General features: G+C 34.4%; 2 protein-coding genes across 2 annotated transcripts; both read left to right on the top strand.

Moving 5' to 3' along the window:
• Positions 1-2,766: 2,766 nt before the first annotated feature.
• LOC144855452 (macrophage mannose receptor 1-like) lies at positions 2,767-9,794 on the top strand. Its single transcript, XM_078713316.1, has 12 exons — positions 2,767-3,051; positions 3,575-3,829; positions 4,179-4,313; positions 4,957-5,235; positions 5,516-5,644; positions 6,463-6,717; positions 7,078-7,203; positions 7,402-7,680; positions 7,920-8,042; positions 8,285-8,344; positions 8,566-8,668; positions 9,411-9,794. Exons 1-12 carry the CDS (start codon positions 2,997-2,999, stop codon positions 9,511-9,513), a joined length of 1,902 nt encoding a protein of 633 aa, XP_078569442.1. The 5' UTR covers positions 2,767-2,996; the 3' UTR covers positions 9,514-9,794.
• Positions 9,795-15,233: 5,439 nt separating this feature from the next.
• Positions 15,234-17,003, top strand: LOC144856246 (uncharacterized). The gene has a single exon (XM_078714195.1). It carries the CDS (start codon positions 15,234-15,236, stop codon positions 17,001-17,003), a length of 1,770 nt encoding a protein of 589 aa, XP_078570321.1.

Raw genomic sequence — 17,003 nt, 5'->3', positions numbered from 1 at the left:
TGATTAGGCGCAATGTCAAGTAAAAGAAAAGCCACGTGGTCGTGGATTACTCACTTCCATTTTATAATAACAACTATATATTGTTATATATTTCTAAAAGTGTAGGCCCTACGTTCATTCGTTTTCTTTCACTCTAAAGTGTGGTTCCCACTAGCGACGCAACGTAACGCAAACTACACAACGTAAGAAAATGTCCTTCCGATAATTGTGTTCTCCCCCGCCTGCGTGAAATCAAATATGTGATATTTGCAGCATTGTTGAGTCGTCGGTTCCCACTTGTGATTACGCAATACAGCACTTTGCGTCAAAACGTCGCTATGTCGCGTTTCGTTGCGTCGCTAGTGGGAACCACGCTTTAGCGTGTGTACAAAATCGTCGTACATCAACGATGCCACCTGTATTTTTACAATGGGGATCTTTTTCAGTGAATTATTCGTTTAAGGTGATAATTACTATAACCTTATGCTAAGCTTTTATTATATGCATGCTCTAGCCCTCAGCGTCCCTACACAATTCCACGTTGTATTGTATTATCGTCTTCAGGATTGTTAACGATTGAATATATAAAAGTCTGCTAATTTCTAATTATTTGCATATATCTACGGACGTACCACCAATTTCAAAACTAATATGTTCTTTCAATGCTTATCAGTTTCAACTTTCGAATTCGTAAATAACAATGGACTTGCTTTTCGAACTTCAGATTATGGATGGTATCTAAAACTTACAAGTGTAGGCTATACAAAATATAGGGTAAAATGTTCTGTATTTGTTTTTCTTAAAATGCATTTACTGACAGCATACATTGTATCTATATATAAATTTACGTAAGAGCAAAATTCGGTAAATCGCGCGTTACTTCTAGAATGTTTACTCGATGGTATATAAAGTTGGTTCGTACTTTTGGTACTGATTTTAACCACCCTGTTTACTAATTAAATTGAGTTAGATAATTACGACGATTTGCCCCAAATAGGGGTTTTTTCCGAACGTGGTATATACTGTCTAATGGATGTCTATCTTGAAAAATACCCGCACACATAAAAAAAAATTGAAACAGGCTATATACTGTATTTAATGGGCAAGTTTACGTTTTAAATTTGATATTGTGATTTACGTGAACTACAAATGACTAAGCTTAGGTAAAATACAGAAATGGTTGTCCCATTCAATTGGATATAAAATCACAACAAATGTTTGGGGGCGCCATTTCTATAGTACACCGTGCGTTCTCAATGTTTATGTTGCAAATATTCATGAAATATTTATAATTTCAAAGTTTAAATATTCAAATATTTTAAAATGTACTCAACTTAAGGCCTACTATTTGGCAGATTTTGGGAGGAAAGAATAAAACATCGGAAAATAGGAGATCTTGAAATCTAGAGCTCTAGAAAACTCAGATATATCTTATCTGAGTTGATCCTAGATTTATGTTCTAGTAGTAGAACAGGGGATGTCAGGACGCCCTCTTTCTAATTAGTATACAGTAACCTTAAAAATAAAACGAGAGAAAGCGTTTTTCCTATAAGTCACAGAGATATAAATATCGCCCTCTAGACATTTAATTGGCTTTAGCTTATAAATTATTTTTTAGCCAGTACCATTGAACTGAACACTTTTGATTCGTAATACCGTTATCGACACGACACGCTGCTTGTACCGTAGGTCTACGTACCACATTGATATCAAATCAGTTATAGGCCTATTGAGAGAATGTTCATGAAGACAATACTTGTATTCATACAGTACCTTGGGATGTGTAGGCCTAGATTGTGATTTTTCAGAAGTAATGTGAAATGTTTATCTTGTCACTGTGTCGAGGAACATCTTTATTGCGTCAGTCGATATGAGGTTGATAAATTATATTTGTTCGTTTCAAGCTTTCTCATAAAACTTTAATAATACTATTAACACGCTGCCATTGTTGAAATGTAATTTTACTCTTCCTTGCTTTTTCCTATATAAATTCGACTATATTGTAATTTTAACTATACGTGCAACATTATTGTATAAACATAGACATTGGCTCCGCATTAACAATGCATGTTATTCTGTTTGGGGTTATGCTAGATCAAAATGTAACACGATTCCCCAGGGATAATGATTGTACCGTTTCAAATAAGCTGACTTCCGTCGGTTTCAATCAAAACCGGAAGGAAAACGACAATAATGCTATTTATAACAAATCATACAAAGTCTACATTACTTAAATGTATATATAAATTTAAGTAAAGGCAAAATTCGGTAAATCGCGCTTTACTTCTAGAATTTTTACTCGATGGTATATAAAGTTGGTTCGTACTTTCGGTACTGATTTTAAACACCTTATGTAACCCTGTTTACTAATTAAATTGAGTTAGATAATTAGTTATTGACAATTTAAACGAATTTAGGCAACGATTTGCCCCAAATAAGGGTGTTTTCCGATCGTGGCATACACTGTCTAATGGATGTCCATCTTGAAAAATACCCGCACACAATAATACAAGGATGTTTCACATTTTCCTATCTCCTCCAATGATAATTGTTTGTAATAGCTGAAAACCGGTTGAATAGCTCGAGTACATAATCATAATAGACATAAGCTCCGCATTAACAATACATGTTATTCTGATTGGGGTTATGCTAGGCCAAAATTTAACACAATTCCCCAGGGAATAATGATTGTACCGTTTCAAATAAGGTGACGTCCGTCGGTTTCAATCAAAACCGCGGAAGGAAAACGCACTAATGTCTTAACACACACAAAAGCAGATACAAACCCAAAACAGACAATTCTGCGCTTTACTCGGAAAACGACAATAATGCTACTTGGAACAACATATCATACACATTCTACAATACTTAAATATACAAGTAGCATTATTGTCGTTTTCCTTCCGGTTTTGATTGAAACCGACGGACGTCAGCTTCTTTGAAACAGTCCCTTTCTGGGATAATATATTATATTAGACACACCGGGAAATATTCACATTGTTGGATACAGCAGCACCATGACCACATCCACAACCCTGATGTTCTTATTTATAAGCACAGCAATTGGCAAAGGTAGGTAGCTGGGAAACTATGCATATTCTTACTTATTTTGTCTATTATCTCATGACGAGGAGACGAATATTGTAATCGTATTGTAGTTGTAATCCATTTTAAGAATTTCTGAAAACACAACAAAATAACATTCTCTCAGGTGTTAGTTATATATAGGCCTACTTACTGACGTCATCACTGACGAAGTTAGGAGTTTCACAGATATTTTTTCAGCTACAAAATAAATAGTTCATCAAGGTCAGCTTTAAAATTTAAGCACGTATAAACATATAACGTATGTAAACGTATAACTAATGCAAGTGAACGTTATATTAGTTTTGGCACAATTAGGCCTATCACAAAATGCTGCTACTAGACTTGTAATATAATCATGTTTCTAATTATATTATTCGCGTAAGAGAAAACAGCGCCGGAGTCTTTGAGTTGTACAATACTATTAGTTTTCTGAAGAACTTATTCGAACTAAAGTACCTTATATAAATCTAATAACGTGTTTTCTTTCTAAATACTTTAATCATTACAGTATCTTCTTGTCAAGAAGGCTGGGTGTCGTTCCAAGATAGCTGTTACAAATTTGAAGCAACAAAGCGGTCTTGGTCAGACGCTAGATCAAACTGTACAGCACTAGGTGCATACTTAGTGGTGGTCAAGAACCAAGAGGAAAATGAATTTATTTATGCAAACAATCCTACAACTGGCGATCTATGGATAGGCTTATCAGATATAGAGAGCGAGACTGATTTCACATGGGTATCGACAGAATGCAGTCAATATAGAAGTACGTAAAGACCAGGAAATATCTATTAAAATATATTTTTAGACATGTTTAGAACCTATACTCTTATTTTTCAAACTGTTTAAAGTAGCAGCGCAAAAAAAAAAAACGTTTTGTGTAAACGCGTTTATTATTAGTGGGTTTAAAATCGGGATGAAAAAACGGGAGTAATTCGAGTTATCCCATTCAATGTTTTAGATGACATAATAAATTAAATTCTCATTCAGTTTTCTTGTAATTTACTTGTCATATGCCTATCACTTTTTAAGGTAGTTCTGTAGTAGGCTTAAGTAAAATGGGATTTGTGTATTATAGGTTATTTGCTAAATAATTTCTTTTGTTATTTATACAGATTTCGGTAAAGGGGAACCAAATAATCATAAACCCGGTGAAGGTGAAGACTGTGTTGAGGTTGATTATACGAAATCAACAGACACATGGAATGATGGCCCTTGTTATAGGTTAAACGCATATGTGTGTGAAATAAGTAAGCGGAGATATCAACTATTAAAGATGTATTGTCCCCCAAAAATATGAAAAATGAAGATTAATTAAATAAGACTTTGAATGGGTTCTTTTGTAGTTTTAATAACGTTAATCTCTTCAGTAGAAAAATGGGGAAAACAATGTTTTCACTTATAAAAATGAAAAAATAAATGGTTAAATTCAATCAAAAACCCATAGGCTGGCAGCCAAATTTACGACAGTTGCTTTAAATTACAATTTTTTTCAGATAAATAAATTTCTTTTTTTCATTTTTGGTCAAAATGGATAACTGTTATGCGACATTAAAATGCCATATTCAACCAAAAATTGTGCACAAATTATTTTCTTAGGGGACAATATACCGGTAACTACTATTTGGGCATACACTTGCAGAATTCTGTTTTCGTCGTTTGTTGGCTCCTCTGCGTGTAAAATGTATTTTATCATTCTAAACAAAATATTTTCCCTTGAAGAAATATTTTGTAAAACTGTTTCTGTTGATAAGACATTTCAATTGTACATTGTTTAACTACAAATTATAGTGACACTGATGAAAGTGAATAACTTAAACTACAAAATGGCCTAATAAAACTTTTATTTTTTTAATACATATTTAAACTCTGTCTACCTTTAATAAATTTCAGGTTATTTTCAAGATAGGGAACCACCTTCATACGGGTCAACTTGTCCACAAGATATCCATCTTCTCATCAAACCAAATGAGAGAAGAGTAAATGTGTTTTGGCAACCTCCAGTGTGGACAGACGATTCCTCTTGTGTATCCAGTACCAGTAACTCTCATTCTCCTGGTGAAGTAATTGACATGCCAATTGGAGTTTTAGGAAAAACAATCAATATTGAGTACACTGCCACGGATATGGCTGGACGTTCAAGCAAATGCTCATTCAAAATAACAATATCAAGTTAGTAGTGTTAAACATATACAGTACTATACTGTAAGAAAGAAAATTTGTAGGTCTACGTTTTTCCGTTACAAATCATCTATGGGCCATTAAAATGACTGGAATTTTCCTGGCAAGGCTTTAAACTACATGTAATCAAACCATTTCCATAATGACCAATCGGCACGAGCAGGAGTTATTCTATTCTAGCACAAGGTTTTTTATTGATCTATGTATAGGCATATTGAACAACACTACCTTAGTTTACCATAGCAATGTACTAATCTTTTTTTAAACATAGGTTTTACAGAAGTAGAATTGTATACCAAGTGCCAAAATGGCGGGATAATTACATCAGACGACGGACTGGTTTATTGCACTTGTCCAGACGGATTTCGTGGACAGACATGCGCAACAACAAATACCACCGGTAGGTTAAATAGAAATCTGTTCGTATGGGCAAATCAATTTTACAAACTGAAATCTAAAATCTATCTACTATAGGCCTATGTATTTCCGAAGTATCATAGGAATATTTGGTAATATAACATCACATGTAAGCCCTATATAATGAAATGCAGTTAGACAAATTATTTTGCAATAGTGGTGAGTCAACCAACTTCTTATTAGGTAGTTTGACTTACTAAAGATGTAAAATTACATTCTCTACATAGAAAATGTATTGCAATAATACAGGATTTTTAAAGACTTCGGTTAATATGTCGATTACATAGAATACAATGCTATGAAATATAAGGATTCTACTATTTCAAATAAGCTGACTTCAGTCGATTTCTAATCGGAAGGAAAATGACAATAAGGCTACTTGGTACCTATCACAGATAGGCCTAATACTGAAATAATATCGATCGCTCATGCGCCATGGTTATATCTACATATCTGGTGTTTTCTTTAATATGCACTGCAATTTCTACAGTTATACTTATTAGGTGCTTTGTTCTTTACCAAAGCCCATGACGATCATATTTCTGATTCAATACACAACTAGGGTATAGATTACGGTAAAAGATGCAAGTCTAAAAGTCTATGTAATAAATATAAGCTATGGATCATCGACTATGTAACCAATTTTGGGAGGACTTTCGACGTTTTTCTCTCTATAAAAATGTCTACGCATGTTTGGGTATAGAAAAATACGCACACGATACAATAAACAATGTTGTGTTATAAAATATGTTATTTTATGCTGTTTTTTTTTTCTTTTTATAAATTCTTTATTCCTTACAGTATCTTCCTGTCAAGACGGCTGGGTGTCGTTCCAAGATAGCTGTTACAAATTTGAGGCAACGAAACGGTCTTGGTCAGAAGCTAGATCAAACTGTTTAGAACTAGGCGCAGACTTGGTGGTGGTCAGAAACAAAGCAGAAAATGACTTTCTGTACACCAACAATCCTACGAGAAGCGATCTATGGCTAGGTATATCGGATGTACAGAATGAGACGAATTTTCAATGGGTCTCGAAAGAATGCAGTCAATATAAAAGTAGGTATTTGGCGTCGTTTTGGGCAACACATTTTTGCATCATGATCAGTTTTGCTGTATTTAAGAGATTTCATGAACGACATTCATGTGTGAACGTTGTATCAGGTGTAATTGTCATGATTATATACTGTCGAGAAGTAAAGAAAGAAGAGAATGTATAGATGATCAATTAAGGTTTTACATGTAAACACTAGATACTTCAAATAAAAACACAAATGACCAATTAACAACTAAGTTACATTATCTTATTTTCTAGAGTATTTCTAAAATACTCCACATCATTGTTTGAATTATAAAACTACGATGCACATACATAACTGTTCTGTTACAGTATACTTTGATGATCTTGTGTTTTTACAGATTTTGGAGCCGGTGAACCAAATAATTATGGACACGGTGAAGACTGTGTAGAACTTGATTATACACATTCAGACAAATGGAATGATGTTCCTTGTAGCATGACTTTTGCATACGTGTGTGAAATAAGTAAGCGGATATATACTACTACTATTTCGATGGAAAACTATAGAATTCCGCCTTATGGAATTTTCTTCAAGCCTATTCGTATGGAAAACAAAAAAAATTGAACCATTCTTTCACACATAAGTAAACTAGAAACTACCTTCAAACAATTAACAAGCTTCCAATCTGCACGATATTTTAAAACCTTTTTGTCAATTTTAGGTAATTTTGAAGATCAAGAACCACCTTCATACGGGTCAACTTGTCCACAAGATATTTATCTTCTCACCAAACCAAATGAAAGAAGAGTAAATGTGTTTTGGCAACATCCAGTGTGGACAGACGATTCCTCTTGTTTCTCCAGTACCAGTAACTCTCATTCACCTGGTGAAGTAATTGAAATACCAAATGGAAATTTAGGAAAAACAATCAATGTGGAATACACGGCTACGGATATGGTTGGACGTTCGAACAAATGCTCATTCAAAATAACAGTGTCAAGTTAGTATAGCAGTTTTTTTCTATAACAATGTACAGTACAATGTGGAAAGTTTTCTTGTAGCTAATTATTGATTGCACATGCGCATTAGTAACAGCAGTTATTTACTACTGCCTACTAGACGCAGGCATGCGATGCACAAACCATCTGGGGAATGTAACTTGGCTATCTGCTACTAAGGCTGAATTCGGCAGGGGTAGGTGAATATGAATACTAATCTTCTTGAATTCATTGTTTACAGACGTAAAATCATACAATGAGTGCCAAAATGGGGGGAAAATTAAAACATCAGACGATGGGTTGTTTTCTTGCATTTGTACTGATGGATTTAGTGGAATGACATGTGGAACAAACAATTATACAAGTAGGCTATAGAATTTGTTTTCATAAATCACCAATTATTGAAAAATAAAAAAAATGAATATCAGTCTCAGCCAAAATAATTATTGCCTCTCGTCTATTACCAATTTCAACGCGATATTTCTTTCTGTTTGTTTAATGCTTGTTTTAAGTCAATTTGCAGAGCTGTCATAGGCTTTAATTTTAATAAATAATTCGCATGTTGGTTAAATATTTTTTTAATTTATTTTAACTTTTTGATATTAGGTGTCAACGTCATATGCAATAATAACCTTAGAGAAGCCGAAGCACACCCAAGAAGTAAAGGTAATAACATGATTGTACATTTGGAAAAAAAAGAAAAGAATTATGTGATTTAATTGTAGATACACCCAGAGGAGAGGGTGTAAGTTCTGATGTAAAAAAAAGAGACAATACCTAATTGTTTTATTCCTCGTTTTGTTTTCTTCCTCGTTTTAATTCTAGTTTTGTACACATATTGATTTTATATAAAGCAATTGAACTTATAATTTTTTCCTATTTTTAAGGTACAATTGAGAATTCAAGTGGCCAAATTTACTTGATAGTGGTAGTGGTAGGCCTAGTAATTACAGTTCTAATCCTGATAGGTATAATCATTAAACTTACAAGGTAACTATGTAAACTTCATTAAAGTATTAATTGACTCCAACGTTTTTACTACTAATGGTCAGTAGTCTATCAGCATCCACCGCGTAAATAACGTCTGCTGCTGCTATACCTATATATATATATATCCTGTCCACCCAGGTAGCACTTGCCAACTCTTATGCTATGACTTTATCCAAATTCCCTCACTTGCACTGATGAAGGGCTAGTGTTGCCCGAAAGCTCTGCTAACTTTTCTGGCTGTTTACTTTATCGTTTTGATTTAGCTTTTCATTTTTTTTTGTATCTTCATTGAGATCCAGCCACTGATACCCACAGCATTGTCATTTTTTCAGTAATTTGCCTTTGGATTTATATATATATATATATATATATATAATTTGAAACGATAAAGATAAGGAAATCTGTGAGAATGAGAAAAAGTCGCCCCAACCGAGACTCGAACTTAGACCGTCTGCTTGATATGCAGTTGCCCTAACCATTAGACCACTGGGTCATTGGATAGCGACTCTTTAACATTCTCGGCGTGGTACGGCGGAACAGCACTGGTCCTCGGTTGTACGCACGCGCAACAGAGATCAAATTGATACGCCCTCATTGACTAAACAACTGTTGTAATATAGCTGTAATATTAATTTCTCATAAACACGCAAGAATTACGCGTATTAAGTTCAATGACCCTTAATTGTTAAAGATGTACGTTAAAATAAAATAACTCAATATTATAACTGTTTTTTTCTTTTAGACGAAATCACAAGCCTACTAATGAAATAGAGTTTACAAATGAAATGCAAATGGAAGTAAATAAAGAAGCGGTTGACGAACATCCAACAACGCTCCTCTTGTAAAACATCTAGGCCTAAATATTCCTGAGTTCATATACATGTTTGAAGTCCCAAAAGTCTGTTAACTAGAAGCGCATTGCTATAAAATAACAACTTTAATCAATGATCAAGCTACTGTCAATTATAATAACTTGTAAGAGGATAATTCAAATTAACATATAAATATTATATACAAATTTAAACAATATAGATATTAACAAATAAGACATTTAACGATAAAATTCTGTTTTCTGTGAAATTATGATTAAATTGTAATGTATTGATTTAAATAAATTTTTGTAGTGAAAAAACATGGTGTTCGTCCAAATCTCTCTCGCATTTTTACCAAAGGGTTGGTGAAATCCGTCCACAATAGGGGCTTTTTCTGTCCATAATAGGGGCTGAGGGCGCTGTTGTTTGTCCATAATAGGGGATTTTTAAAATTGATTTATATATATATATTTATAAATTTATACCGTATGTTGTGTACCCTTTTCTGCTGCTAATAAAAAAATACCGTATATTTTGATTTTCTGCAAGCTGTTTACACATGGATAGCCTATAGGGGATGAAAGTAAGGAACAACATCACGACATTTGAAATTAATCTGTTGGGGAAACAGACATTTTGTGAAAATTAAGGAGGAAAAACAGGAAATCCAGATTTAGAAAGGTAATTTTGCAAAAATGTAGAGCAAGTACGAACTTTGTCGTTGAAACAAGACAATAAAAAACAAAAAGAGACTGTGAAAGCAGGGAGGTATACCTCCCTGGTGGTAGGGCTACAACACATTATAATGCGAGCAAAGAAGGAATAACTTGTCCCCATTTTAAGGTATCGAAAGGCAGATTGCGTAAAAATGATGAATTTTAACAAGACAATACACACAAACGGGGTACTTTAAATACGGTATAAAATACATACTGTATTTTATACCTTATTTTGAGGATATGTACACGTGCAGAAATATAAATACCGCCCTCTAGACATGTAATTGGAATAGCTTATTTTTAGCCACTACCATTGAACTGAACACTTTTAATTTGTAATACCGTGTATCAACACGACACGCTGCTTGTACCGTAGGCCTACGTACCACATTGATATCAAATCAGTTATAGGCCTACTGAACGAATATGTTCATGGAGACAAATATACTACGTGTTGCTACAGTACCTTGGGATGTGTAGGCCTAGATTGTGATTTTTCAGAAGTAATGTCAAATGTTTATCTTGTCACTGTAGCGAGGAGAATCTTCATTTCATCAGTCGATGTGAGGTTGATAAATTATATTTGTTCGTTTCAAGCTGTTAGATTCCAATGATTCAGTAAAGTAACGGTTTGTTGATTTATTGTTGCTTCGCTTCTTCATCATCATCATCATCATCATTACCATCATCATCAACATAATCATCACCATCATCATTATCATCATCATTACCATCATCATCATCAACAACCATCATCATCATCATTACCATCACCATCATCATCATCATCATCATCATCATCACCATCATCATCATCATCACCATCATCATCATCACCATCATCACCATCATCATTATCATCATCATCATTACCATCATCATCATTACCATCATCATCATTACCATCATCATCACCATCATCATTATCATCATTACCATCATCATCATTACCATCATCATCATCATTATCATCATCATTACCATCATCATCATCATTACTATCATCATTACCATCATCATCATCATTACCATCGTCATCATCACCATCATCATCATCATCACCATCATCACCATCATCATCATCATCACCATCATCATCATCATCACCATCATCATTATCACCATCATCACCATCATCATCATCATCACCATCATCATCATCACCATCTTCATCATCATCACCATCATTACCATCATCATCATTACCATCATTACCAACATCAACAACCATCTTCATCACCATCATCACCATCATCACCATCATCATCATCATCACCATCTTCATCATCATCACCATCTTCATCCTCATCATCATCATCATCATCACCATCATTATCATCATCATCGTCATCATCATCATCATCATTACCATCATCATCATCATCATCATTACCATCATCATCATCATCACCATCCTCATCATCTTCACGATCATTACCATCATCACCATCATCATCAGCGTCATCATCTTTACCATCATCATCATCACCACCACCATCATCACCATCATCATCAGCGTCATCATCATATTTACCATCATCATCATCATCACCACCACCATCATCACCATCATCATCAGTGTCATAATCATCTTTACCATCATCATCACACCACCATCATCACCATTATCATTATCATTATCATCATCGTCATCATTCATTCATTTATTTATTCATTCATCAGTGAAAAATTACTTCCATTTATTGTCATTTGCATATAAAATATACATAATCACCATCATAATCATAGACAAAATTTGATTTCATAATGTGCTATTTAATTATAGGACTCTGCCTTTGTTTTTAAATTGTTATTTTTGTTTTGTTAAATTCGCATCTAAGTAAATTAATAGAACATTGTCCAAAAAAAGAGGAAAACTAAGCAGCATCGTTACAGGATGTGATAATACGTGACATTGATTACATAGGCCAACGCAGCTGCTCACCTGCATACATTATATAATATTCTCCAAATGTAGGTTACCAATATTTTAATTATGTATGTACAGATTTTAGATTTATTCATGTATTTTTTTAAATCATTGAATTATTTTAACTGATATGAAATTCTAATTCTGTTCGAAAGAATTCAGATAAAAAATAATAATTTGCACTTTGCCTCAATTTATATGCAACGGGAATATGATAACATTGTGCAATTATATTTAATGAATAACAGTGTTTATTGTATGATACTTGCTTCATGTTTTTAAATTAAAATGATGTTCTAGACACCAAAATGCCTGACGAGCATCACGAACTTGAAACCATTTCTAATGACGCATTTTATTTATGACATCACAGCAGACAACCCACTACGCATGATGACATCATATTATATTCGCACCCGCGTATTTCCTCTTCCTTCAAGTGTTTATGACATCACGGAAGACAACCCACTGCGTATGATGACGTCATATTATATTCTCACCCGCGTATTTCTTATTCCTTCAAAAGAATAGAAGAGATAATTCCAGTTGAATTTGAATTCCATTACTGTCTATAGCCGCGTTACATTCACCACTGAATGGATCTAGGTCCTATTAAAAAGCCGTCAAATAACGCGTTTACGGCCTAGCTAGCACACGCTGAATGTCTTGATGCTATTGTCGTACATAAGCCGTGTATATTTATATTAGTTTCTTTATTAAAAGTCTCACATTTTCAGATTCCATGGTTACAGTAAATAGTCAATATGAGTTTAATTTGTAGTGCACATGTGCCAAGTTAATGAAGCACCTGTGTTAAATGTCATTGAATATGAGTTTTGAATTATGATCAATCTTTTAATTTCATAAAATCGAATGTAATTTTGGCTGCGGTTCTGACATCTTAATAAAGCATGTTGTACGTCAATTGTATATATATCCATCAATCTGCTAACCAATTTCAAACGCCCATTCGTATGTACACTGTATGAGTTTATATTTATTTAAAATTTTTATTTTTGATTCTTACAAAATACGTCATTCGTTATTCAACAGATGAATTTTCACTTATAATGAAAATGCGAATTCGTCTTTTCCGTATCGTGTGCCGATACATACGTGATTAGTCGCCGTAACATCTCCATTATTACTTCACGTTGCACAAGAAGCGATGAATCACATAAAAATATTTTGTCTCGCTATAGGGCGCAACGTAAGAACGTAAGCGCGGCGAAAGTAATTTTACAAATCACAACGCGATTGAGCATCTGATTTATCGCCTCTGATTAGTCAGTTCACTTAAGCTTGGTTCCCACTAGAACGTAACGCAAGGACGTAAACGCAACGCAAGCGTTTTAACCAATGACAAGCGAAGTTATAGACAGTTAGCAATCACAATCGAATAAGCCATCGCTTGTGATTGGTCAATTCACGTTGCGTTACGTCCTTGCGTTGCGTCGCTAGTGGGAACCACGCTTTACGTTGCACTTACGTCATTGCGTTGCGTCCAAATAAGAACCAAATGTACAGCTTGTTTCCCACTAGGGCGCAACACAATGACGTACGCCTAACGCGAGTAATTTGACCAATCAAGACGCCATGTCTCCCATACATCCAGTTTATATAATGTCATGCAATTCTTTCAATCCAACAAACTATACCCAATCAATAGAGAGGTTTCGCAATCTTACGAATACGATAACGAAAACGGATACGTCACGCACACGTATTCGTAAGCCAGTAAAAATCTGTTTCGCATGGCAACGAAATATTGAGGGCGCCGTCCAAAATATGACTGCGGTAAATTTGAGCGAAGCGCGTGCACGTGTTGCTTGGTGCTTGGCTGCCTAGGCCTAGCGTAACATCAAAGCGAGTGAGGACTTTAAAAACTGCTATTTATCAAAATTGACCGAGCATTTTAGTAAATTACTTTAGTAAATTACTTTCAATAAATCTATAATTATATTATAATCATGAATCGTTCCTGATTCCAATTCAGAATGTGCAAAATAGATCAAAAACTATACTCGTTTTGTAGTTACGAATAATATGACTGGTGATATTCGTCAACACGAATACGCTTTACGAATATGAATTGGGGATCAGCTCAAAAGTTTCACAAATGTGTCACGTATCCGTTTTCGTATTCGTAAGGTTGCGAAACCTCCCTAATAATTGTCCATTGCAATTTAGGTTCGACATTAAAACGTTTCACACTTGTTGTCTTAATTAACAGCTTATAAAAATGAAATTATCGAAGTCCTTGACTGGATCGGCACAATCTAGCGGTTTAATGCTGAAGAAACTAACCTACTGCTAGTTGCCAATATTATGGAAATGCTGAATGAATTATGTATGAACGATTACTAATGCTATTAAACGCATCTCATCACTAGACCTACTTCCCAGTATTAATCAACATTATTAATCTGGTAGATATTGCAATAGGCCTACCGATATTTTACACATTTTTGGTCTCGCTGATTTTCGTTTTGTTTTGTACCTTTAACATGTAAAGCGGAGTTTGCTATAGAAATTAAAGTCAACAAATATATTAATGTTATAATATAAATCCAAAGGCAAATTACTGAAAAAATGACAATGCTGTGGGTATCAGTGACTGGATCTCAATGGAGATACAAAAAAAAAGCGAAAAGCTAAATCAAAACGATAAGTAAAACAGCCAGAAAAGTTAGCAGAGCTTTCGGGCAACACTAGCCCTTCATCAGTGCAAGTGAAGGAATTTGGATAGACGTCATAGTATAAGAGCTGGCAAGTGCTGCCTGGGTGGACAGGAATAAAATAAATACAACAAAAGGAGGCAGGGTGGAGTCTGAATAAGAGTAGAAAACAAAGAAGGTAGCTTGGTAGAGATATAAACAATTTTGGAATGTTATAATATAAATATATAAACTACCATGGAGCGAGTGAGGATAGAACACTTGCTAACTATCGTCTGCGTAGCACGTGACGGAAGATATTTTTGTGTTCACTCTCTTCCCATCTCTCTCCACAACGTAGCAATATATCTAGAGTTTATGTAGTAATACTTCCAACAAGGTATAACGTAACACTGTGTTTTATTTCATTTCAGATTATTTTTTAAGATGTTGAAAGTTGAAAGGACATCATCGTGGCATATATTCCTTCTGTGTATCTTTGCTATTTTTATTTTAAGCACATTTCATGTGTCAGATACGATGATGTTGGCGTCGTGTCCACCGTCTTGTGAATGCGACGCTTCTCAACGATACATCTCGTGCGTTGAATACGTTAATGACACATTGATGTTTTTATTTCCGAATGATACTCGGAAACTCGATATACGATATCAGAATTGGACTGTTTTCAACGCGAAAAGGATTTCTCATCTCACACACCTTCGAAAATTACAGTTAGCGTCATGTTCCATCGAAGAAATTGAAAACGATTTCTCAACATTACAAAAGCTAAAACGATTGGATATGAAAGAGAATCTCCTTTCCGATTCAGTTTTTAACACTATTGGTCGGATGAGGCAGTTAAAAGAACTTATTTTAGACAAAAATCAACTAAGATTAGGGGAGAATATCACGTTCAATAATTTAGAACAGATTGAGTATTTGAGTCTATCTTGGAATCTGATTGAAGCTATTCCTTCGTTCGATGGTCTTGCAGAAGTTCAAAAGCTGTTTTTATCAAACAACTTGATTCACACTATAAACAGCAGTGCGTTTGTTAATCTTCATAAACTGGAAGAACTTTACTTAAACGGTAACCTCATTACTCAAATAGAACCCGGATGGAGCAACAATCTACAATTTCTTCGTCATTTAGACTTATCAGAAAATTTTCTTTCTGAAAGTTTTCGCCAACAACATATTATCGGACTTACACAGAACACTTGGATTGAGGTATTATCTCTTTCAAACAATTCTTTACTTCAAATTCCGTGTAAGGATATTGTGAAAAATACACATTTAATTCATTTAGATCTGTCATACAATTCAATAACTAACATTGAAAACAATTGTTTAAACCATCTTAAATACTTAAAAGTTCTAGACTTGAAAAATAACAAAATAAAAACAATCGACGAGTTTGCTCTACAAAACATGTCGAGGTTGGACGCCATAATATTAGATAACAACTCAATTAGAACGTTGCCGCCATATTGGTTACGTGGCACAAGCGTCAGTCACGTGAATCTCGACTCAAACGAACTCGTATCATTATCAAATGAATCTTTCTGTGGTCTTGAGAGTCTATTTATTGTTCATCTATCAAAAAACCAGATTTCATCCATTTCAACAGGAGCCTTTTGCGGTACGAGTCTAGAAACGCTGGTACTTGAATATAACCAATTACAGGTAATCAACGCGTCACAGTTCGAGTGCGTATCGACGTTAAAGGAGTTGATTTTAAGTAACAACTACATACAGGAGGTAAATCCAGCAGCATTTGATGGCATTTGTCTAAAAACTCTTCATCTCCATTCAAATGTTCTGGAAAGTATCACAGAAAACTTGGTAGTTAGAGATGGTTACGAAGTAATAACGCTAGAAAATAACCCGTGGCGTTGTGACTGTCACATTGAGTGGATGAAAGATTACTATTACAGTATTAGTAATGTTACTAATGTAAATATTATAGAGGTTCTTGATAGACAAATTGTTTGCTCGTCGCCTAATACGTTAATTGAATTCACGTTGTTTGCCTTAAAAGATGTTGACCTCATCTGTTCAACGTTTCCATCACCTTTGACTATAAAGCTAATTTTAGCTATCTCAATTTCTATTATTGGTTTCGTGGTTTCGATGAACATAATGAAATTATATTGTCGCTTTCGAGAGTTGCAAAAGCATGAGGGAAGTAATGAAAAATCAGCTGCCTTGTAA

This window comes from Antedon bifida, chromosome 11 (assembly GCF_963402885.1).
Source record: "Antedon bifida chromosome 11, ecAntBifi1.1, whole genome shotgun sequence".
Classification (NCBI taxonomy): domain Eukaryota; kingdom Metazoa; phylum Echinodermata; class Crinoidea; order Comatulida; family Antedonidae; genus Antedon; species Antedon bifida.
Note: the sequence above shows the minus strand (reverse complement) of the source record. Positions and strands in the feature narration are given on the sequence as shown.